This window comes from Pagrus pagrus, assembly GCF_965226575.1.
Source record: "Pagrus pagrus genome assembly, chromosome: 13".
NCBI lineage: Eukaryota > Metazoa > Chordata > Actinopteri > Spariformes > Sparidae > Pagrus > Pagrus pagrus.
Window position 1 is genome coordinate 9,910,466 of NC_140197.1, and position 23,083 is coordinate 9,933,548.

At 42.9% G+C, this 23,083-nt stretch overlaps 2 protein-coding genes across 8 annotated transcripts in view; both read right to left on the reverse strand.

The window, feature by feature from the left end:
• Positions 1-5: 5 nt before the first annotated feature.
• On the reverse strand, positions 6-8,778 carry LOC311267302 (cysteine protease atg4da-like). Of its 2 annotated transcripts, none has more exons than XM_084370308.1 (11): positions 8,618-8,778; positions 6,310-6,557; positions 6,112-6,195; positions 5,840-6,013; positions 4,554-4,788; positions 4,404-4,468; positions 2,643-2,770; positions 2,301-2,379; positions 2,126-2,202; positions 1,509-1,628; positions 6-1,370 (listed from the first exon to the last, which is right to left on the reverse strand). In XM_084370308.1, exons 2-11 carry the CDS (start codon positions 6,500-6,502, stop codon positions 1,194-1,196), a joined length of 1,332 nt encoding a protein of 443 aa, XP_084226434.1. In that variant the 5' UTR covers positions 6,503-6,557; positions 8,618-8,778; the 3' UTR covers positions 6-1,193. The 2 variants fall into 2 exon arrangements, with proteins under 2 accessions (XP_084226434.1, XP_084226433.1); XM_084370307.1 differs by having other exon boundaries at positions 7-1,370; positions 4,554-4,857.
• Positions 8,779-8,858: 80 nt separating this feature from the next.
• Positions 8,859-23,083, reverse strand: part of LOC311267299 (microtubule-associated serine/threonine-protein kinase 1-like) — a 44,071-nt gene continuing 29,846 nt past the window's right edge. For all 6 annotated transcript variants that reach the window (XM_084370293.1, XM_084370292.1, XM_084370291.1 and 3 more), the window contains 19 exons: positions 22,270-22,371; positions 20,148-20,280; positions 19,996-20,063; positions 19,479-19,555; positions 19,126-19,334; positions 17,794-17,932; positions 17,571-17,703; positions 16,697-16,862; positions 16,480-16,581; positions 15,678-15,800; positions 15,240-15,349; positions 14,954-15,114; positions 14,566-14,819; positions 14,245-14,469; positions 13,927-14,156; positions 13,599-13,721; positions 13,354-13,487; positions 13,062-13,249; positions 8,859-12,462 (listed from right to left, as the gene is read on the reverse strand). In XM_084370293.1, coding sequence (XP_084226419.1) covers positions 10,826-12,462; positions 13,062-13,249; positions 13,354-13,487; positions 13,599-13,721; positions 13,927-14,156; positions 14,245-14,469; positions 14,566-14,819; positions 14,954-15,114; positions 15,240-15,349; positions 15,678-15,800; positions 16,480-16,581; positions 16,697-16,862; positions 17,571-17,703; positions 17,794-17,932; positions 19,126-19,334; positions 19,479-19,555; positions 19,996-20,063; positions 20,148-20,280; positions 22,270-22,371 — 4,314 coding nt within the window. In that variant the 3' untranslated portion in view covers positions 8,859-10,825. The remainder of the gene's footprint in view (positions 12,463-13,061; positions 13,250-13,353; positions 13,488-13,598; positions 13,722-13,926; positions 14,157-14,244; positions 14,470-14,565; positions 14,820-14,953; positions 15,115-15,239; positions 15,350-15,677; positions 15,801-16,479; positions 16,582-16,696; positions 16,863-17,570; positions 17,704-17,793; positions 17,933-19,125; positions 19,335-19,478; positions 19,556-19,995; positions 20,064-20,147; positions 20,281-22,269; positions 22,372-23,083) is intronic.

Consider the following 23,083-nt stretch of genomic DNA (forward strand, 5'->3'; position numbering starts at 1 on the left):
AGACACAGTCTGACAGATTTGTGTGGACAGGAAGGGGGTGCTCCATGGGAAACTGGAGGACCTAATAAGACCTTGGAAGACTGATTTGTTCACCATCTTGGGTTCTCCGGTATAACGGAACCTGACCAAGCAGGAGCAGGGATTCTGTATGTGTCCAGTACTGCCTGAACTTCGGGGCCATGCCCACTTGAAGTTCCAGCTGTATGGTTGAGACTGTAGGGAGATTATCAGGAGTGTGGTTTTGTATTTTTAATTTTTGATCAAGGGAATGTGAGAGCAGGGTATGTTATTTCAACTTTAACTAATCCCAGAATGATTACTTTAACTTTGATTCTGGGGTGAACATCAGCCGAGCTAATGGATTTAGCATGCTAACATGCTGATGCTAAGCAGGTGTAGCCTGTTTACCATGTTTACTTAGTTTAGCGTGCAGACATGTGCTCATTCAAACATATTGGAATAATAAGAACAGCAGATGGTTCCAGATGAAAACTCAGTGGATCCTCAAAGTTCTTAGAATTCATCCTCATGACAGTGTTCAGAATAAAAAACAAGTTTATTTCCTTTGTTCATAAACTGTTTATTCAGATAAAAAACAGCAACAATAATCCAGCTCATAAGGATATTTTAAGTTTTGTTCTTTTCCCACAGCTTCTGACTTCTTCTCCAATGAAGTCGTTTTCTTTCTGTGTTTCTCATGTCTGAGTCACATGTTTACAAGAATCCAATTTTCTAATCCATTCAAAGGCTACACATCCTGTCACATGGCATGAAACAGTAAGAGACTGTTTGTCATAGTAACACTTGCCTTGAAGATGTCCCGAGAAGAAAATTGTTATTATAATTATCACTATTATAGATCAAGTAAAAAATAATTTATGGATCAACACAAACAGGCCGAGATGGCAAAATAGAAAAGATCCTTTATCCTTCAATTAAACTATTCATTTAAGTGTTCTCACCTAAAAACAATAAATAAAAATACAAATGAACAGCAATAAAAATATTGTAGTGTGATTAATGATACCTGATCATTTTCCATACATTTTTCAAAACCTTTGAGGTGTCCCTTGATGTTTTATTGCTTGTGGATGGTTGTCGTTACGCTCAGTAGTTGACACACAGTGTAACTGTCACATTTATGTGTGATCACTGATCACAGTACGGCCCTCAGGGCAGATTTTAACTTCTGTTCACAATAGAACAAACTCGTCCATGCTGTTGCTGGTGTCGACTCGTTTCCTTTCATTCTTCCTCTGGATGTAGGTGATGTTGTTTGGGGGTGTGTTGCCTCCCTTCTCCTCCTCCTCCTGACTTTTTCCCTCCGAGAATATGAACATGGGGTACGTCTCTGCTGATGTGGAGAGAGCCTGTGGGAGGAAGAGACAAACCAGTAGCTCTTAACTACATCATTTTGTTAAACACATCTTATTATAATATCCAAAAGCTTCACAGCTTGTTGACAAGCCAAATGTTTCAATGAACACAGACCCAAATAACTCATATACCTCATTAACAGCTGCGCATAGTGATTCAAAGTCCTTTTGGCCTTTGGCATAGAATCCGATGGTACAGCTCGGATCCATGCGAGAGAAAGACATTTTTCTGGGATGTTTACAGTGAAAGGACTGGAAAGAAAGCAAAGTAAAAGAGTAGTAATCAGAAAAGTTCTCATTACATTCAGATAAAATATTGTCTGCTGTTATCAATTCAACTAACTAGCTACCTCAGCTGTTGCCAGGAAACACACTGAACACAGATTGTCGGAATAGCTTAACTAATTTTTATTAAAAATATAAATTACAATTGAATTTAAAAATATATACAAACATATTGAATCCGGCACATCAAGCATTGTGATTGTAAGTTCGCAAGTGCAAAGTTAAACAAAAACTGATTGTTCAACTGTATGAAATATAAAAAATATTCTAATTTCCACCTTTATATGATGAATAGTGTAAAAATAACATCCAGTAACAGGAATCCAAATGAACACATTTGGAGCCTGACTGCTGGTGTTGATGACGGGGCGGGGAGCCACTGGTTTACATGACTAAGCCCAGCTGTCACAGGAGGATACAAAACAGAAAGCAAAAAGAAGAAGAGAGGCAGTACTTCCTCATACCTCCAAGGGAAAGTTCTCCTTTGTTATATCCACTGTGGGCTGACAGTAGTGAGGGTCCAAGTACAGCAGATGGTCATCTTTTGCACAGCAGGGCCAGAGTAGGAAAGAATAAGTGAGAGGTCTGACATCGAACAGCTGAACACAGTAATTATGCTGTAGACTGTACTGCCATTACCCTGGAAACCGATGAAGAACAAAGAGTGCTTGGGTTTGCCCCCAATGATTCCAATGCAGCACTGTAATGTCAAGAGTTTCTGCGGAGAAGAGTGATGAATGAGTTGTTGTTCTCTGCACTGGCAAGAGTTATATTTTGTTCGCTTTAGAACAGGGATTTATCTGTCAGACTACAGAGAAACACATGCAGGGTGATGATGATTTATGACTGAACTGTGAGACTGAACTGTATGCAGGGAGAAACCTGCTTCTGATGGGTAACTTTATAGTAAGTTATAGTGTGGTTGTGTCAGTTTACACAGAATGCACAAAGGGCTGAATGCAAAAAGCTTTGTTTGGATACTTTGACACAAGTGATGTAGGAGGGATTCAGTTCTTGTCCTCCAAGCCGCACAGGAACCAGGATGATGACAGACTTCCAGGACTGAGGGGGAGGCCGCTCACACAACCTCTTCACATCCTCTAAATAGACTGAACACACAGAAAGAAAGAGACGCGTAGACACATTGGTCAACAATTCCTCTCACAGTCGTTTCAGTAAGACTTCTATGGAGACCCTGCACTGCAAAAAAACTTAAATCTTACCAAGTATTTTTTGTCTTAATTGTAGTCAAAAATATCTCATTACACTTGAAGGTTCCCTCTGGTGTTTTTAAACTTCTAGTAGTGCTATGGTGCTGGGTTTCTTTCTTTCTTTTTTTTTTTAAAGGCTATTTTGGGGGCTTTTTAGCCGTTATTTGACAGGACAGCTTCAAGAGTGACAGGAAACAGGGGAGAGATGGTGGGGGAAGACATGCTGCAAAGGGCCACAGGCTGGACTTGAACCCGGGACGCTGCCGAGGACTCAGCCTCCAGCACGAGTCGCCCGCTCCACCAGCTGAGCTATCAGGGCGCCCTGGTGCTGTTTTTCTATGAGGAGGTCCTGTTTTTGTTTGTTTTAATCGTATTTATCTTGTGGATGTGCACGAGAATGCACATGGAAATAAATCAGCTTTGAAAATGATTTATGACGAAGGAAATGTACCGCACACATTTATTGTGTTGGTCAATGTAAACTTTGAAATACAACATCTTTAACGTTGTATTTTGCTGATTTTAATGCATTCTATGTATGCTTCTTTATTATTCTATTTTCATCCTTATTTTTATTATCCTATATTTACTATTATCTGGTGGGTTTTATTTTCCATGTTATTTTTGATTAATTTACTATCCATGTTTATAATGTTATTTTTATGTCGTTTTTGTGTCAAGCACTTGGTGCATGGAATTTCTTTGTTGTAAAGCACATGGAGCTGCATTTCCTGTATGAAAGGTGCTATACAAAAAAGGTGTATTATTGGCTTGTTTACAAGAAAATGCCACAGGGCACCTTCAATATGAGACACAATCCTTGTTAGCTATCCTAGTTAGCATTTCAATGAGCTAAATGGGACTTCGTTTTAGACAATTCTCACCTGATCCACTGGCAGATTTATTTGACTTTTTACAAGTAAATCTTGTATTCATTGTTTGTTAGTTACTTTAATGTGTATATCTTTCCAATACAAAAGGTCATGGTGGTAACTTTTTGTCTGAAAAGCGTGGTCTCAGTATAAATTGCATTCCCTCACATTAAAGGTGCAGTATGTAGTTTCAGGGGAGAAATTCTAATCAGAAGAGAAATATCTTCATTGACTGACAAACTAAATAAACAAACTGTCTTTGTTTCCGTGACTGAATGAACTGAATAAACAAACTGACCTTAAAGGACAACACAATTTCATACTGTTTTACTTTGTTTATATGTGGCGGACCCTGCCACCTTTCTAGCTTCAAACAATTTTCTAGGGACCTTATTTTCCTCCGAGAACAGCTTGTTTATTCAGTTATGGAAAAAATAAGTTTGTACTATTACTTCATTAATATTGTAAATATTAAAATGTCTTCAATACAAAGTACATAGTGCCCCTTTAAGTTTTCTATTCATTTTGTAAGTTTTGTATTCCCTCTGATCCACAGAGAAAGGCTGAGGTGGTATTATGTATCATATAAGTAGAGAGCTGTGGGGAAACAGCTACATTTTCTACGCCCTTCAAATACACTGATGAAAGAAATCACTCACTGGTGCAATCTTGTGCAACATACACGACTAAATTGGGAAGATCCGCTGATGCTGCCACAGCTTTCCTGAAACAAAGTGAAATTCACTGTAGAATCTAACATCTTTATAAAAGTTGGTGAGGATAACTGAACTCGGGACTTCAGGACTCACCGGAGGATATGTGCTGCAATAGATGGTCCATACCAATCTCCGGCCTTCTTCCCTGAGCTTTTGCCCAACTCCACCAGCTTGTGTATCCCAAAAGGGGCTGTAGGGTTGTCTGCGAACCATGACACCACCCTTCTGTGTGTAGCCTCCATGGGCCTGACCAGGCGGGAGTCCAAGCTCAGTCTTCTTCCCCTCCTGTTGGACCCTTCCTTTGAATTCAGTCCATGCTCTGCACTGTCTGTGGAGCGACTCACAAACAGGTCCATGTCATCTCTGACCACATGGTGGATCGTAGCCCAAGTCCAACCTCAAAATGATGTAAAGATGATGTAATATGAGTATTACACAACACAACTTAAAAACTTGAAGTAGACAATTGAAAAGACAGTTGATTATTGGGTCTCATTCCCAGGTTGTCAAATACTGACGCTTTGGGTTGGCCAGTGTCCCGGTTAAGCATCAGTATTTGATGACCTGGCAATGAGACTCAACAATCAGCTGTCTCTTTCTAGGACTGTCTACTTCAGCTTTAAATAGCACAAATATCTACTTGACCCTGGTCTATCATATGCCAGACAGACTGCTTTGTTTTCCCAATGTTCTGAACGGACAGAAAACTCTGTTATCACTCATTCATGTCGTGCAGTGGACAGAACAAAATGTTCTGTGACCAAATCAGTACAACTTTTAAGTAATTCATTTTAAGTCCATATGTACTACTGAAGTTTCTTTACAGACCCAAAATGCTAAAAAAAAAAATACTAATTGTCTTTAATAGATGTATGATTTTCAGAATAATGTTGACTATTAGTAGATTCCTTAGTAGTGCCCCAAGTACAGCAAAGTAATTTTACATGATGACACAACAAACTGTAAAAACTTCGCCATATGTGTAAATCCTGATACATTGTGGTCACAGCTAGCTTTGAGCCAATTTACAGACTTTTCTGACTGATTCCTGAAATTGAAAAATCTATTTTGATGCTCCAACGTCTTAATAATTTGGTCTCTTATAACACATTGATAAAGCAGCGGCTCAATGTAATCACAAGTAACACAAGTTAAACTAGCCTAGTCCTGCTAAAAGCTGACTAGCCTAGCTTAGACTGTCCAAACTATGTGCTGCTGTACTAACTTAATGTGAATAATGGTATTCTTTTTGCACATCTGGTTAGATGCTAATTCAGAACCATTGGCTTCGTACCTGTACTCTGCACAATGACATTAAACTGAATCTAATCTAATTTAATTAGCTGCAGGAATCATTACAGTGTGTTGAGTGTTGTCACCTGGAGGCATCAGATGCAGCAGCAGGCCTTTTGCCAGCAGCATCTGTCCCGTGCGTAGAACACAACCCCAGCCACTGTCGGTGGTCAGAGAGCCGCCTGGCAGCTGAGGGAAACCCCGTCTGTACGTCAGCCACAGCAGAGATACAAAGGAGCGACGGAAACGCTCCCTCTCCCCTGAAACAGTTACAGAGCTTGTATTCAATTTTCCGCCTTGGTTTCACATTAAAGAGATGACTTCAGAGGGTATGAAGGCCTACTGCTCATTGCCTGACCTTGATCCTTGAGCTCATAGGATTGTCCAAGCATGATCAGAGGAGAGCTCTTGCTGAATTTGGATTTCTGCTTCAAGGACCAGCCTGAAACATTAGAGGGAACAGACAGTTTCATTTCACAAAGGAGAATAATCAGATCCCTCCTTATTACGCAGTAACAACGTTAAACAGTAACTACGTTAGTGGGGTGAAACAGACCATATTTGACGCTGTTCCATGCTGAGACCAACTTGGATTTGAGTTTGCTTCTGTCCTCTGAGTCCTGATCCTCCCTGCTCACTTCCAGGTGCTGAGGCCCAGCAGATTCAGTGGAGAGAAGTAGCCAGTCATCCATTATGTCATCTGTAGGGGACTGGCCCTCACAGTGAGCAGAGGAGGAGCTGGGATTCATAACTGGAGATGACCAAGATTGAGTGTAAAGAATTGCTCTTTAACTCCATAGCAGCCTATGAGGACACAAGACAACATTACATGACACAAGACCACCATTCATCCAGAGTACATTAGATGATTTTGTCCTGAAAACAAGTTCTGAGTCCTACCCTGGAGCTGATGGGTTAGTATTAACCACAGCAAAGTGAATAATTCTCCATGACAGTAAGTAAAGAGGGTAACCATGTGACTGCACCCTGTGACTCGAGGAATTTCAGATATGTCCACTGAGCTGCTGCAGGAGAGATGCTGGAAGACCACTCTCACCCATTCTCAACCATGTTTGGCCTGCTTCCTCTGACACGTCACATTTGTAGATACAAGATGACTCAACAAGCTGTGGTCACATATTCACTGACACTATATGTGCATGGGTAGATATTGTATATATAATAGTGTAATCAGTGGCTGAAAAAAACTATAAATATTTTACTTAAATATCCAACAGGGAGTTTTTAACTGGATATGAAACAGTCTCAATTGTATACTTTAGCCTCTATATGACCTACATAAGCAAATCATGTTTTCATAAATATTCCAGGTTGGATTCAGATTTACTCAGGTAAGAAAAGTCCTAAAATAAAACTTTTTTTAATAGCAGAGTTCGAATGAATTGAGGAGGAACAGCCTGAGGACAGAAGCTTCTCTGTAGTCTGGTGGTACGGCACTAAACAAAGTGGACTTTGTTCACTTTGTCAACTCCTAACCTTTAAATTTAGTGCACCCAATAAAACATTTCTTGATTGTAAACAGGAATAAAGTACAGATACATGTTTTCTTCATTTAAATCACAGCACACGCAACAAGAAATGATAAGTGTAAAACTTGAAAATGTTTAGTCGCACTTGACTTGTTTTTGGTTGCATGCATGACTAAAATAGTTGCACTAGAGTCCTGATAGGATCCGCCAGAATTGTGTTTGTCAAGTTTAAGTACACGTATGTGAGTAAAAGGAAATTTGGGTATCAAAAGTAAAGCACTCATAGTACAGAGAAATGGCCTTCTTTTCTCAGATATTTGTGTTTTGGTTTCCTCTTTTGGCCTCAAACAGTTATTTAAATGGGACAATCTGACAGGTTTAGTGGAAAATCTCTGGTGACACCTCACAGACATCTAAAATGTGTCAAGGGACTCCAGCTAAACAAACACTGCTTTTTATTGGTCACAATCAAAACAAGTTGCAAACCGCTGGTATAATCCTTAAAAATGCATTGCAAATCATCAGCATATCATGTGCTTCTTGTATGAAATCTTAATCTGACAAGTAGCCGGTAACTATAGCTGTCAGATAGATGTAGTATAGCTGTAAAAAGTACATCATTTTCTCTGAAATGTAGGAGGTTTAAAAGTGTAAAGTAGCATAAAAATATAGATACTCAACTAAAGCACATGTTAGTACCTTAAAACTTGTGGTGAAGTACAGTGCTTGAGTAAATGAAGTTAGTTACTTTCCATCACTGAGTGTAATGCATTAAAACAATATGATAAAAGGCCTACTGGAAGGAAAACAAAAAATAAATACAATTTGAATCCCTTCAAATGTCATAACTATAACTCAAAACACATTAAAAATACTGAGATAATCCTTAACAATCATATATGTGGTAAAATATTCAGGTTATGTAGCTCTTGTGTAAGAAAATCCACATTCATGTTAGTTTACATGTATATACTACACTGTGTATTATACTGTACATGCCTTGTAGTGCGGATAGAAAAACATCAGTGATAACTCTGTCACCTGTCATGTAACCATAACATGAGACAAAATGGTGGTTAGGTGTCCTTAAAGACAATAATTATTCCAAACTGATCTATAAATTACTGTCGTTCAACATACTGCATGACGACTACATGTTCTATGTTGTGTACGTCACAAACATTGTTTAGCTTCCCACGACAAAGACTGACAATAGTATAGAATAACGCACAAAAATATAAACTGCGAAATATAACTTAAAGTCTAAATATGTTATGTAGCTACAAATTCTCCAGTCCAACTTCAGGGCTCGTCCAGCAGCACCCGGACTCAGAGGAGTTATGAAATTATGAAACGACGACATTCATCCTTTACCTTCATTCAGGCCTCGTCATTGTGTCTCCTTTAATCAGAGCAAGTCACTGAATGAATGTGGCGGAAGCAGCTCGTCTGTTTGGTCTGTTTTCGTCCCAAATAGTCTGCGCTCGGTCTCTGAGAAGGAGCAGCGTATTAAGTTTGCACTCACTTCCTGTTTATACTGGTGACGTATTTGCACTGCTGTGATTGGTCCAACAGACGACCAATGAGAGCGAGTCTCTGAACAAACAGACAACACTAGGGGTTTCTCTGCATTTTATTACATTTCTGCACTATAGGCTTTTTTGCATTGGTTTTTCACAACAGTGGCTAGTAAATATGCAATGCAATGGACAACAACAGTCGAGAGATAGTTGCTGCTGTAAAAAAGTCAAACACTTGGACAAAGATGGACATGACAGCAATATTACAACTTCAGACTCATGGAATGACAGCATCAGAACTGCACACGATGGGGTAGCCACACAGATTTGGTAGATTTCTCCGTCTAAATGTAAAATTTTTATAAATAACTAATCTCAGTAGTAAAGCAGAAATTCACTAACTGATAACATGTAAAAACATTTGATTAAATAAAAAAGTAATAAATAGAACAAATAGAAAAATAACAAAATAAATATATAAGACAAGTAAATAAAAAATATTTGACACAAAATAAAGTGCAATTTGCTCACATCACAAACAAAAACACATCTGTTCGATGTCCAAACATTGGGTTAATGTCTAATGACCACTATATCCTAATGGATGTGATGTTTTGAGGTCAGACTGCAAAACTCATCAACAGAAGAATGATGCATCAGAATAATAATGTGTGAAATGCAATAATCCCCCAGGCAAAATGTACACCTATTTTTCTTTGTACCTCAGGACTTTTTTGTTGCTGTGACATGTCGTCCACAAGGTGGCAGTCTAAGACAGGTCTGAACCTCGTGTCCCAAAACTATCAACATCAGTTTTCTGTAACACACAAGAACTAACAACCTCACCACTAAGATGCTCTCAACATATCTACTCCTGGCTCTGTGTTTATACTACTACTGTATCACTGATGGAGATGCTCAGTTTGATTGAACTGGGCACTGTTGGATTGCATATATTTTTACATTTAAGTGTTAAAAAAACAAAAACATCACATAATCTTTTAAATTAAAAGACTGGCACTTTCCTTCACACGTAACATTACACAATATACCGCACATCTGCATAAATAGAAAATAATGAGTGAAAGAGCATCCTCCTTTTCTCCTATCAGTGCTACTTTCATTATGGTTCTTTACGCACTTTGTCTCCTTACCACACTCAATATATTCACTCAGTAACCTAAAATATATCATTGCACATTTCACTACGATCAATGGAGACATTGATAAAAACAAAATGTGTTTTCTCGGCTTATTGCGAACCCTTTCCTCTGTCTTCTCTTCCCGTCTGGAGCACAATGTAAACTTAGTAATTGGGGACACCAAAAAAAGTTGCATTATTAGCACATTGCATAGCGTCCCTGTGCAAGTTCATCTATACAACCTCTTTCAATTCCACTGAAATTCAGCCCTTAAACAGATCTGAAGCAAACCTGCTGATTCACTCTCCAGGTATTTTGCTATCTTGGTCCAGTTTCCAGTATTTTGTTTTGATCCTCACTTCAAGCCTGAACTCTTTTAGTAACTGAACTTTAAGGGAATACAGTTTGTGTTGTTCTTTTACAATTTCAACCGAACTAAACGATGGCACCGGAGCTGATCTGAAATCTGAGTAATGCCCCTTTATAACAGAAACCTCCCTGTTTACATGTAGTTAACAGTTTGCCTGTCGTGGTCGGTTGAAAAGTTGTTCACAGTGTTCACCACCTTAAGGTCTGCTTTATATTTTTCATCTTTTTAAATATTTTCTCATTTTCCATGTGCAGTGTCAGACATGCATTAAGACATATGCATTTTTTTTCTCTATATACAACACATTGTGATGGACGCACAGTACATACACAGGCTTACATTATGATACCATGAGCGCACATTTTCCAACATGGCTGATGCATCTTTGTTCACATCTCATGTGTCTACATGTCACACGTCATCTTTTTGGTGATATTTCATCAGGCATTCACGTCTCTCCTCCATTCAAAGTTAATTCATGATATGTCAGTGTGATGCTACAGTAAAAGGCATTACATGGGAGAGTCTGGCTCTTTCTCACGGCCTCTTATCACGAATGATGCTTGGAGCTCCGACTGTTTCCTCTGTCAGACTGGACTGTTGCTGAGGTCGCTGTCTGCGCTCCTCGACGTCCACCCCCGGAGGAAGCCTCCAGCTTTCCTGCTATGTTTCCTCGCTTCTCCTCGCTTGACTTGGAGGTGTCTTTCCCCTTGGCTCCCTCTTGTGATGCCCCTTTCATAGGCCCCAGCACTGTTTTGGCCACGCTTGTGAGCTGGGTGACGAAGCTGGCTTTGTCGCCTGGAGACATAGGGCGGGACTTGCTCGAGCAGGGCGAAGCTGCGTTGGATGAGGGCGACATGGGATTCTCTTCCAGGACCTCCAGGTGGGCCCTCTCCTCTTTGGCCCCGCGGTAGCTGTGTGACACCTTCTCCACTTTGGTTCTGGCAGCTGAGCCATGAGCTGCAGCGTGGCTTTGAACATGGGTGGGAACTGGAGGTGCAGGTCCTTTGACTTTGGTTGTCTCAGTTGCTTTATCACTGCCACCGATGCCTCCTTTCTCTCCTGTGTCTGAGCCTTTCCGTGGCTTGGTTTGCTCTGAAGAAGATGCTTTCTGCATGTTACCTTTGTCTGTTCCTGAAGTGCCTTTCACTTTCTCCTCGGTCTTCTCCTGAGCTTTAGCAGCAGGTCCACTGTCTGTCTGTGAATGCTGCTGCTTGCTGTCTTGTTGTTGAAGGCCCTTTGATGCACTGGGTGTTGAGCTTTTCTCACTGAGTTTACTCTTGGTGACTGTTGCTTCAGAAGTTGAGCTGCTTGCACTTTGAGGTTTCTCACCTGGGCCAGGCTTGGCCGCTGTAGTGGATGAAACCAGTGCTGGACTAGACTTAGTCTCCACTGCAGCTTCACTTTTCTTTAGCACCTCAGCACTTGATAATGTTTTACTTGCATCAACAACTTTTGTCTTGGCCTCAGCTTTAGTTGCTATGCTCTCAGTGGGCTCAGACGCTGTGGTCTGAGTATCTTTCTCTCTCACGGTGACCAGTGTGTCACGGCTGAGCGGTGACTCCTGCCTTCCATGCCTCCTGACAGGCTTCAAGCCTCCGATCTCCCCTCCCATCGGAGGAGAGGGGGAGGAAGATGATGACGGAGACGGGGGAGCAGGCCCATTCTCTCCTTCCATCTCTAACAGACTTTGTAGGCTGTGCTCACAGTGGAAAGACTCTCTCCTGTAGTCCCCATGCGCCACCTCCAGGCTATGCTTGCGTAACGACACCCCACCTGTCAGAGGAGAAGGTGACGACGATGAGGAGGAAGAAGAAGGCAGCATCGGTGCTCCTAGCTTTTCCGCTGACTGCACCCGCTGCAGCAGAGGCGACCTGGGTGGCTCTGCACTTTTGGGACGGGGGCGGGCGACAGGAGGAGAGGAGTGCAGCTTGGCAGGAAATATCTGTGTGGTGTTGGAGCTACCAACTGTGTGGCCAGAGAGAGGTGGAGGAGAGGAGGTGGTCGGGGAGGGGGTGTGAGCCAGGGGGGACAAAGGGATGTTGCCGGCAGATTTGCAGCGTGCAGAGCGGTACTGGCGGTGGAGTTTGGGAGACAGGCCGTGCAGGGAGCTGGGCCTCATGTGGTGAGAGGCGGCCGGGGAGTTCGGGGTGCTGGACGCTGGGGAGCTGCTCTGGGAGGAGGTGCCTGAGGGGAAGAGAGGAGATAAACTTTAAACCAACCAATAGTATAACGTCACATTTTTTGTTGCAGTTTTCTTGCAAATCAAGTTTGTTTACACTGAGTGGTTCTCACTACAACACTTGTATATCTTTGAGATCTAAAACTGTGTTGAGTGCTCTTCCTATCTCATTAAACACTTGCAAAGCCAATTTTTGAAGCCGTTTTTTTTTTAAAATCATGAATTATTTACGTCCACGTGAACTTGCAAGCACTCATCTTCTTCACTGATCCAACAAATGTAGCAATGCACCAACCGGTGGTGCATTGCTACATTTGTTGGCCCGTTGTTAACACCAACTGTTAAGGGTGGAACAGTGTGAAAACAGCCTCAAGATGTGAAGTGCACTGCCCACGTTCTCCCACAGAACAAAGAACAAAAGCCCACAGCACAACTCGTGGTGGACAACTCAAAAAAGTACCATGAAGTTATAATATGATATAAAGTTACAGTATATTATGAAATATAATAATAAAATACATGTATTATCCTTACTAAGTTTTCATACACAGCAGAAAGTCAAACCAGGTAAGACAGGCACGTGTTCTCGACCTTCCATACTAACCCAGGTAAGGGGATTCAAGAGTGGAGCGGTAAGTCTGGGTGGGTGAGCGGGCAGAGAGGCTGTGGGTGGGGGAGCCTGGGAGACTGTCTCCAGACGACAGAGAGCGATTTAAAGAGGAGAGGCTGCGGCTGGTGTGGAGCAGGTTGGACTGCTTGGTGATTTTCCTGAACAAGGAGCTGCGCTTCTTACTGAAAAGACAAAAAAATTTATGTTGAGCAGAAGAATGAAAGCATTAAATCATTCAAAATGATGTATTGTTGTGATGTTATGCATCTATATTGCAGTAACGCACTCTTGTCCCTCCTTGGCTCCCGTCTTCTTGCTGCGCCGCGCCATCTTGGCTTTATAGCTGGACTTACGGGCAGGACCCACTTTGATAGAGGTGTTCTCAAATGGAGTAGTTGTGACTGTAACCTTGTTCCCACTCTGTAGATTACATGTTTATATGAATCACATGATTGTATGAGGAAATTGTAACTGAACCATTTATAAAAAACCTCAAAATGTATATAAATTAGGTAGGTAGGAAGTCCTCACCTTCAGGATAAGCTCTACCACCTCTGTATGCACCAGACCATGGACTGACTCCCCATTTACATGAGTGATGAGGTCACCAGCACTAAGTCCAGCCTCCTGAGCCGGACCTCCATCCTCCACATGCTGCGATCAGAACAAAGATTTAACAGATTTAGGCATTTACACAGAAACACAGTTTATCTGCACGTTTAAGCTCTAATGGGGGCTGAAAGGACACAAATGAACACACTGGTAACTGACAGACACATCTAAGAACAAATTCCCAACTACCACATGATTGTTAGTGGTAGTAGTCATCGACAACTCTGCACACTCTCCGTTTCCTCACCCAAACCATGTGATGCACGCTGTAGACGTCACTGTCTCCCATGTAGACTCTGATGGCTCGGAGAGTGAAGCCATACTTCTTCCCAGAGCGGTGGATGGTGATTGGAGAGTGCAGGACGTTGACCATGGGAGAGTAGTCTCTGCTGGGGGAGGAGTCACGGGACGAGGGGTTGGACGAGAGGGAGCGAGGAGACATGGGGCTCGCCAGAGGGGAGGCACCATGCTGCTCCACTGAGGAGAGAAGGATGGAGTTATGGTTACATCATTTACTTCTCTGTACATTTTTATAGTATAGATGTCATATAAACAGTGTGATTACCTGCAGGAATGATGACAGATAAAGCAGTAGCAGAAGCAGATTTGATAACTTTGGTTCCTGGTCGTGAGTTGCGTTTCTCTCCTTCAGCTGAGAGCTGCTGGTGGCGAACCCTCCGCAGCACCAGGTCAGTGGTGGCCCCTCGAGGCCCCTGTGTGTCTGGAAGCCCCAGAACAGTAGCACTGCTCGGTAGAGGCAGCGATGCTTCAGCAGGTCTCAGATGCTTCTCTGTGACATGAAACCCAACAGTCAATAAATGCTCTTGTTATGAATTGTGATCAATTATAGTAACACGTGATGTTGTGCTGCCTCATCTCTTCTCACCTCCAGCTGTGAGCCCATTGCTATCTTTAAGAAATGCTCTCAGGTCGCCTTGAGAGGCCCCCATTGCCCCTTCCAGGGAAGCCCCTCTGGCCTTCACTGGAGGCTGCCTGGTAGGGACAGGCAGCTCAGAGTCGACTTCCAGAGGGGAGGCCAGGCGGTGTGTATCCATGAGGGCGGAGAAGCGTCTTCGGGCCCCAGACGGAGGGCTGGAGTCACTCTCAGTGAAGGAGGACTCGGAGCAGGACAGGCGCTTCCTGAAAAACAAGACAGTCGTGCTTTAGTATGAATTTCTTCTCAATCATTCTGTTCATGAACATTAAACACACTGAAATGATCTGGCTAGAGAAATACTTCTATGGACACAATCATTTTTGTTGACTGCACTCACATCTCGGGCGAGCCAGTCCTCCAGCTCTTGTCCCTGAGGGTGAGGCTACCCAGGCTTTCTCTCTTGGCCACTCGATCCTCCCTGGGGACCTTGTGCTCCCGTAGAGTCACGCCATGGGGTTTATGCTCCAGCTGTGACAGATGCTCCATACTGCTGTACACCTGCAGGTCCACACAACAAGACAGTCAGCATCGTATTGTTATGTAAACTAAGGACTAACCATTGCAGTTTCAATGATTTGAATATAAGCAATGTAGATTAAAAAAAAGAAAAGTTTTAATGTGACCTTGCTGAAGCGAGGGGAGCAGGATGAGAAGCGATGTATCTCCACAGGCTCGTCGTCGTTGGTATCGTCCTCATCGTATGACTGCACATGATGGTAGCGCTCAGATCGGGCTGGTGAGGAAAGGTAACAAGATATCAAGGCTTTACAAAAGGTTACAGTGAACAGTGGCATTAGCTTTCTACTGCTCTCACTTATCCTACTAACACACATTATTAGCTAGTGACATCGGCCCACATGAGACAAAGGCAGCCACTGTGAACCGGGAACTGAACCGAGTTAATCAGCTCAAGCTTAATTGACGCATTCAAGTCTAAAAAAGCGCATCACACTATAAACAGCCTTTCTACAGTTACAGTAGCTGAGCTAGTTTCATCAATAATATGTCCTCAGCTCAAAGGATCTGTGGTCCGTGCCTTGAACCCCCACAGGCAGACTTACTGTCAAAATAACTGGTGTCTTCCTCAGACTCCAGGTGAGGAACAAATTCTGCCTTCTGTCTCAGAAGACTGTTCCAGTTCACCTCGGTGAAGAATGAGTGCTGCTTCACTTCAAAAGCACCACCTACAAGGCAGAGGGAGGCAGGGGGAGAGGGTGAGAGGGGGAGACAGACAGAGACAGGTAATAACTGCAGCCCTGAAGCAGGCAGAGGCACTGTGACCCTGACAGAAGTTGACTTATTTGGGTAAACTGAACCGGAGAGCCAACAGGCAGCGTGACAGTATGTAATCTAGGTCAGTGATTCCCAACCAGAGGTGAATGTACCCAAGGGGGTCCTTCTGCAGATGCCACTGGGTACATGGAGTAGTTCAGCTAATTTGAAATATAGAAATTACAACTGAACTAAAAAATATATATCCGCAATCAGCTGCAACACCTGAACACCACATTTTGACACACATTGAGATTGGGAGTGCATAAAAACTAGTCAGCAAGAGAGCAGAGAAGTCTAAACAGTTCAACAGCTGAAAAAATGAGCCAAGAGTGATGGATAAATAGTTAGTTAGCTAAAAGTAATGGTTGACACTGTCAGGTAATATCTTAACTGTTAATGACATAAATCCTTTCAAATCAATTCAAATGCAAACATTAGGAACACGACTGGTGGTTTTGATGAAGGGGATACTTGAGTTTATTTGACTGGGCTGTGGGGGTTTGTCTAAAGAAATACAACAGAGACCAGGAATATAAATGAAGAGTGACTGTGACTTGAGGTTAGAATCCGCTGACTGAGGTGACTGACCTGTGCCCAGTCGAACCAGTGGGTTTGTCTGCAGAAGGGAGGAGATCAGGTGCTGGGCATCAACAGGGAGAGCCTCGTCCCCCTCCGGCCACACTATGTCATCTACCAGGTACAGAAGAGAGCGAGAGGGAGGAGGACACAAGGCAAAATGATGGGTTTTGTATCGGCGATAGTGTGTATAATGTAACCGTCTATCCATCCAAGTTTGATCCCTCACCTGTGATGACCTGTCCGAACAGCTCCTCAGGTGTGTCTCCAAAGAACGGCACACAGCCCACCAGGAACTCATACAGGATGATGCCCATAGCCCACCAGTCCACTGGCTTCCCATAACCTTGACGAAGAATAACCTCCGGGGCGATGTACTCAGGGGTTCCACACACCTGAAGGAAAAAAAACAACACTTAAATAGAATATTCTACACCAGCTAGTCATACCAGTTTATTTAGTACAGCCTGTCGTGCTAAGTGGCAGAAAGTTGACCCTGAGTGGGAGACACGTGTGCATGGAGCATCTATGCCTAGCTAAGCAGCTCACTTCAGAGATGCCAAGACAAGATGAAAGCCCCGGTGAGGGTTTTCATGTGCAGATGGGTATGCGCTGAATGCTAACAGATTTCTGGCCACCAAAATGCACGCACAAGAAATAATGAGGCTCGGATTCAAAGCGCGAGCGCTGCATGAAAGGCTGGAGAAAATAAACCTCACGTAAAAAGAGGAATGATTATAATAACTGAGGAAATACTGGCCTATTGTTGTGCCAACTGTTATCGGTCTCATTTTTTCACGCTTCAGATATCTCTGGCACACAATGATATGGAATATATTTGCATAGAGATGAAGACATCAAAGGGCGTTTCACATTTAAACTTTACTTGGATCATGCTGGAGCTGAGGAGTGTGCACTGCAACAAGGCCAGGAGGACACAATTCACAGCTACACTCACTCCCTGCCTGTATCACATTTAATGAAATAATCTAATTAAAAGTGCAAATAAATTCAAACGACGTCATTAAATCGTCTCTGTGAAATTTGGCTCCGACTGCTTGTGCGAGTTACTTGAAGTCATTTGCATGTTGTCTTTGTTATACCTGTTTATCCAGGAACTCCCGAGTATCCTTCTCTATGTGTCCTTCGTACAGGTTGGTGGTCAGACTCATCAGACCCATCTTAGACAGGCCGAAGTCTGTGAGCTTGATGTGGCCCATTGAGGTGATCAGGAGGCTGAGAACAGACACAGCAGAGTTAAATTCAAGCTGCACAAGCAATGCGATATCATTTTTATTATCGAGAACTACAGTAGATCCGTCTTACTTGTCGGGCTTGAGGTCACGGTGCACGATACCGTAGTTGTGTAAGTACTCCAGTGCGAGGACGGTCTCTGCGAAGTACATGCGCGCCATTTCCACAGGCAGAGCCCCGATGTTCTTCAGCAGAGTGGCACAGTCTCCACCTGACAGCAGAATTCATTATTCGATTAGTCCTGCTGCTGACATTAGCAATTACCATGAATGTCTCCCGGTGCCTCTTGTCCAAGACCGTTCTAGTTTCCACTTAGGCCGATGAGCAACACTCACAATAGAACGCAATCATGCAATGAGGACTGCGCTTTGAGTCATTCTGCGCAGTATAATCGAGGATGTGCACTGTTCACTGGGTTTATTCACATTAGACCATTTACCTGTGGGATGGCCCTTCAATAGGACAGCAGTAATGGCCCTGCATTTAGTCCACAGACTGTTCAAAGCACTTTACAACACCCATTCACGCACAGCGCTTTCTATCCACAGCGCCTGATAATATTTCTATGGAAAAGCCATCAGGAGCAATGTGGGGTTCCGTATCGTCCCCAAAGATATTTCCACATGACGCTGGAGGATCGGACCACTAACCCTCCGATTAGTGGACGAGCTCCCACTCCTGAGCAGGGACTCTTCTCACGGCAGACATTTTGACTTGTCAAAGCAGGAGAAGGGTGACCAATAACATTAACGATGGCTCCACTCTACTACGTGCCCCAGTAAGCCATGTCAGTGAGTGAACACGCACAACACCACCTAAATGGAGTACAGCCATCATTAATGTTATAAATTCCACCAGTGCTTCTTCAGCCCTGACAAGGCAAAATGTCTGCTGTGAAAGTGATCTACAGCGGTCCCCAGTAGCAGTGCTATTAGATTTTTTTGGCCCCAGGACTGACTGTTGATCTGTCGACGCATCACTCCTGACTGCAATATCTCAACAATCACCGGATGGATTACTATTTCCTTCAGGATGAATCATATTAACTTTGGTGATCCCTTAACTTTTCATCTAGCGCCACCATCAGATCAAAATTCCCATTTGTTCAATTGGTTTATGACTAAACTGATGACATTTCTATAAGCCTGAGCTGCACTTTGTGTGAAGTGCTTATTAGCAGTTGTTAGCATGCTAAAACACTAAACTAAGATGATGATGACTGTAGTGGATCAAACGCAAGAATATGAGACAAATTCTTTTATTAAAATGTGATGCTTTAATCTAAAGGCAGCACACAGACGTACACAGACCCAACAGCAAGATTGGCAATCTGACAAACATATTTTTCCCACCAGACCTCCTCCAGTGCCACCTACACACACCTACACACACAGATATTCTTACCTTCCACATACTCCATGACCATGCAGAGGTGCCGACGGGTTTCGAAGGAACAGAACATGGAGACGACGAAGGGATTCTCTGCGAAGGTCAGGATGTCTCTTTCCACGAAGGCCTGCTGGATTTGGTTCCTCAGGATCAGGTTCTGCTTATTGATCTTCTTCATGGCGAATCGCTGGCGAGTGTCCAGATGCCGCACCAGGTACACAGCACTGGCACACACACACACATCACCACATTATTTTTCACGTCATGACCACTGTTTTACTCTGTGCCCAGGCCGGACATACAGATGTAACAATGAATCACTTCCATGTCAACACATCCTCATTAGTGGAGTGATTAGCTCTACTCACCCGTACGCTCCATTACTGATCAGCTTGATGGTCTGGAAGTCTGCTTCTCCTGGTGGTTTCATTGCTCTGATCTTACCCTGTCGATCAAAGATCGCCAAAGTGTGAAATCACCAAACCAACATGGCTGCTTCAAACGACTCGTTCTACACATTAATAAATCATTAACAGCCTGTTGTCTCATTACTCTCATGTCAAGAAAAATCCCATTTTCTTTTGTCACTGTAATTTTGGTGATGCACATATATTTTTTTTTTGTCCACGTAGCTTATTTCTTGCAGTTGGAGGTTTGCCTAATGCCAGAAGCAAAGATTTAAAGAGGGGTATCCTGCTTTTTGTACCTCAGCATAAATTATCTAAATTAGATAGATAAAAGCATGTGTGCCAAGACATTAGCAGATGAGGCATACATTTGCAGTGGGAGCAGCAAGGACTTTGGCAGGGCAGACTTTACAGCTAAGCACATTAAGAAAAAGGGTGGATGACTGTGGGGAAGATTTAAGATCATCTCAGGTCTCACCTCTGTGGAGTCGTCTGTTTCAGGGGTCAGCGGCCCCTCGCTGTCGTAACTGTCCAGGTTGACCATCTCTGATGACAAAAACATGTTGGTTTGAATCAGCTGTCATTTACTTTCTAGCAATCTGTACGTTGCACAACGTTTCTCTTTCCCACCTTCAATAGGGTCTCTGGTCAGCCCCAGCTGGCTGATGATGTAACGAGGAATGTCCGTTTTCATGAGGTGACCCTCCTTGGCGTGGTCCTCCGCTGCCTCCAGCAGATGGTAGAACTCCTCTGGGTTGAACTCCTGGAAACCAGAGCATGATGTCACCAGGTGGAAAGATTTGGAGCTGCTCCATTAACATGAAATTAATGTCATTCAATTAGACTCTGTGGGCTGATTGAATCTTTGTTTGAGAAATTGCTTCCAATGATATGGCGCAATGCCAGCGTGGCTGCTTTTAGCAGTCGTTTCATGAATCACTGCCTCTGGAGCAGCGCCAGGATTTGTTTCTGGAAGACGCCATCACTGCAGTTTGTGCTGTTCAGCCTGAGGAGAGACTGAATTTTGTTTTAGCACTGACGTATCACTGAAATGTACCTTTTACAAGGTAACTGATCTGAACAGAAGTACAGAAAATGCTAGAAATACAGCGAGTTCCTCAGGAGAGCTCGAGCAGGGCGCCTGCCCTCCTTCCAGGTTATATTTGTGCCATAACTCTGAGCCTGTGACATTTAAGCACAAAAATTATTCTATGCACACACATAAATGATGTCTTGTTGATAAATTATCATAACACAAAGAATAATTTAAAGGAGCTGTATGTAAGAATTCTAGTTTAAAATGCTGAAATTATCAACAGTGAGTGTGAAGAAAAAACGGCGTTGACATGTCAAAGACGTCTGTGTATTGTGATATATTAGAGAGATCTATTGAAGTTAGCATGCTAACCAGCTAGCTTCTGTCCGTCCTTTCTCATAACACCACTTTGTAGCTCAAGTGGCAATAACAAGTCCAATCAAACAAAGATTTTCTATTGAGTAGCTGGTTACATTTGAACATTGACTATCCATTTGGCTGGTTCACCCTGAGAGGAGGAGTGTGCATTTGAATTTGTTGGTAAAATGTAGTTCCCATCTCTAAAGAATGCAGCTGAGGTCTAACTTATGAGTGTAGACTTTAACATGTGTAGGTGTGGAGGTGATTAGTCCTTTACATATTCGCATCGGGCTGTATTTGCTAAGTTACGCTCACTTTTGAGTGATCCCAACAAACCTGAAGGATTTGATTTGCATCCCTCTCATAACTATACCATGCCCACATATTTAATTTCACTTGAAAATATGTCACAGTGCAGAATAAATCCCTCTAACTTCCATTTCACCGTGACTTTAAGTCTGCCTACACACTTGCTCAAGCTGACAGAGTGTTTCCACTGAGCCACAGTTTCATCCAACTGGAGAGTCGAAAATATCCGATTGTTCTTTTGGTTGTTTTGTTCATCTCATTGTTTTGTCTCCAGTCCACTGGCTAGTAATGGAACAAAAAGTATTTTTGGGTGATATTAACTTGCGTGCTTGCAAAACATTTTTCTCAGAAATGAGGAACATCTATGACACAACAGTCCATAGAGGTCAGGGTTTCATCCTCTACACCAGACTGCAACTTCTGGCTGCTGATCCAAACCTGGTTCTTAACGATGCCAAAAAGATTTAACGATGGAACACGGACGCTGTAATGCAGCGATATGTAGAAAACGAGGGTGCAAGTCCATCGATGAATCAATTCTCCATGTCACAGTCTTAAATGTCATTCATAATCAGTGTGGCATGACTCATTAAGACGGACACAAGACTGTTAAGGAACACAAAAACAACCAGCTAGAAGACACACACAAACACACACATCGGCATCCTCCAACTTTAAATGACACTGTGGTCACGCTCTGTCTGAGTCAGACTGGAAGGCGGCCCAGCAGTGGGGGGGGGGCTGTTGGCTGCCTGGTATTAGTTGTACTGAGGCAAATTTTAATCTAAATGCAAATGTCATCACCATCCAGACAGACTGGACCTTTACTTCACTGTTAGCGTCTGTTGATTCCCTACCCCCGCTGTGTAACACATCAGAGTGCTTAAATGCTTATAATGGGCTAACAAATGAGTATCTGTGCTCATGTTTATTTAGAGAAAATCAATTTGTCTTAAGTCACAAGAGTCGTGAACCATGAAATGTTCTTGCGATGAATGGCGGGGCTGGATGACGGGTAAATACTGAAGAGTGTGTGCGTTATCTTACCAGACACTCCAGAAGCCTGGCAGGTCTGGAGATGATGATGAGAAGCTTCTTGGCCAACTCTATGACGAAGGCTACTTCAGAGCTCTCCGAACGCTCGTAGGCCTGATGGAGACAGACAGACAGACAAAGAAAGGAAGAGGAAGAGGAAGAGGGAAGATTAGCATTCACAACATTTATATTATTATAAAATCCCCATTACAACACTAATGTACAGACACAGCACTGCACACATTTAAATGGGAGACAAAGGACAGACGGAGTAACAGAGGCAGAGCTACTGTTTCAAAGGCTGTGAGAAATGAATATCTGATCATAAAAAACACAGCAGATACAATCAAACCAAAACCAGGCGACCCAGAGGAATCACAGTGATCTAATCAAGCTGCCAAAATGGGGTTGTGATGAAATTCAATGATACCTGTTATCTGCTCCGGGCACAATTAGCCTCCATTTACTGCAGCAATTTCAATTATGTTTCTCACCAAAGGCACCCAGAGTTTGAATGAAATTAAAAACAGCGTTAGACAGATGTGATTGTTTCTGTGTTTTAGTCATGGATCATTTCATAGAGGTTGCCTCACAAGCACTCTCCAAAACAATTACACCAAAGCACACCCACAGCTGCCTGTTCTACACAGAGGAGCTCTGTCATTCATTTGAAAGTGATTTCTAGCCATGATGAAGATCATTTCAATATTCACTCGACTTTTTAGTAGTGTTTTTGGGCTCCACCAACTCCACCAAGAAAAATGTCTGACTGTTAGCTGCTACAAGCTATGCTAGCTACTACCCTAGCTAGTTGCTAACTGTTGCT

Excerpts from the sequence above, each read along its gene's own strand:
- LOC311267302 (XM_084370307.1), bottom strand. The coding sequence starts at position 6,502 with ATGAATCCCAGCTCCTCCTCTGCTCACTGTGAGGGCCAGTCCCCTACA. Across the intron at positions 2,771-4,403 it reads TGTTGCACAAGATTGCACCA|TCTATTTAGAGGATGTGAAG; the intron begins GTGAGTGATTTC and ends CTGTGTGTTCAG. Across the intron at positions 2,380-2,642 it reads CCTACATCACTTGTGTCAAA|AAACTCTTGACATTACAGTG; the intron begins GTATCCAAACAA and ends TCTTCTCCGCAG.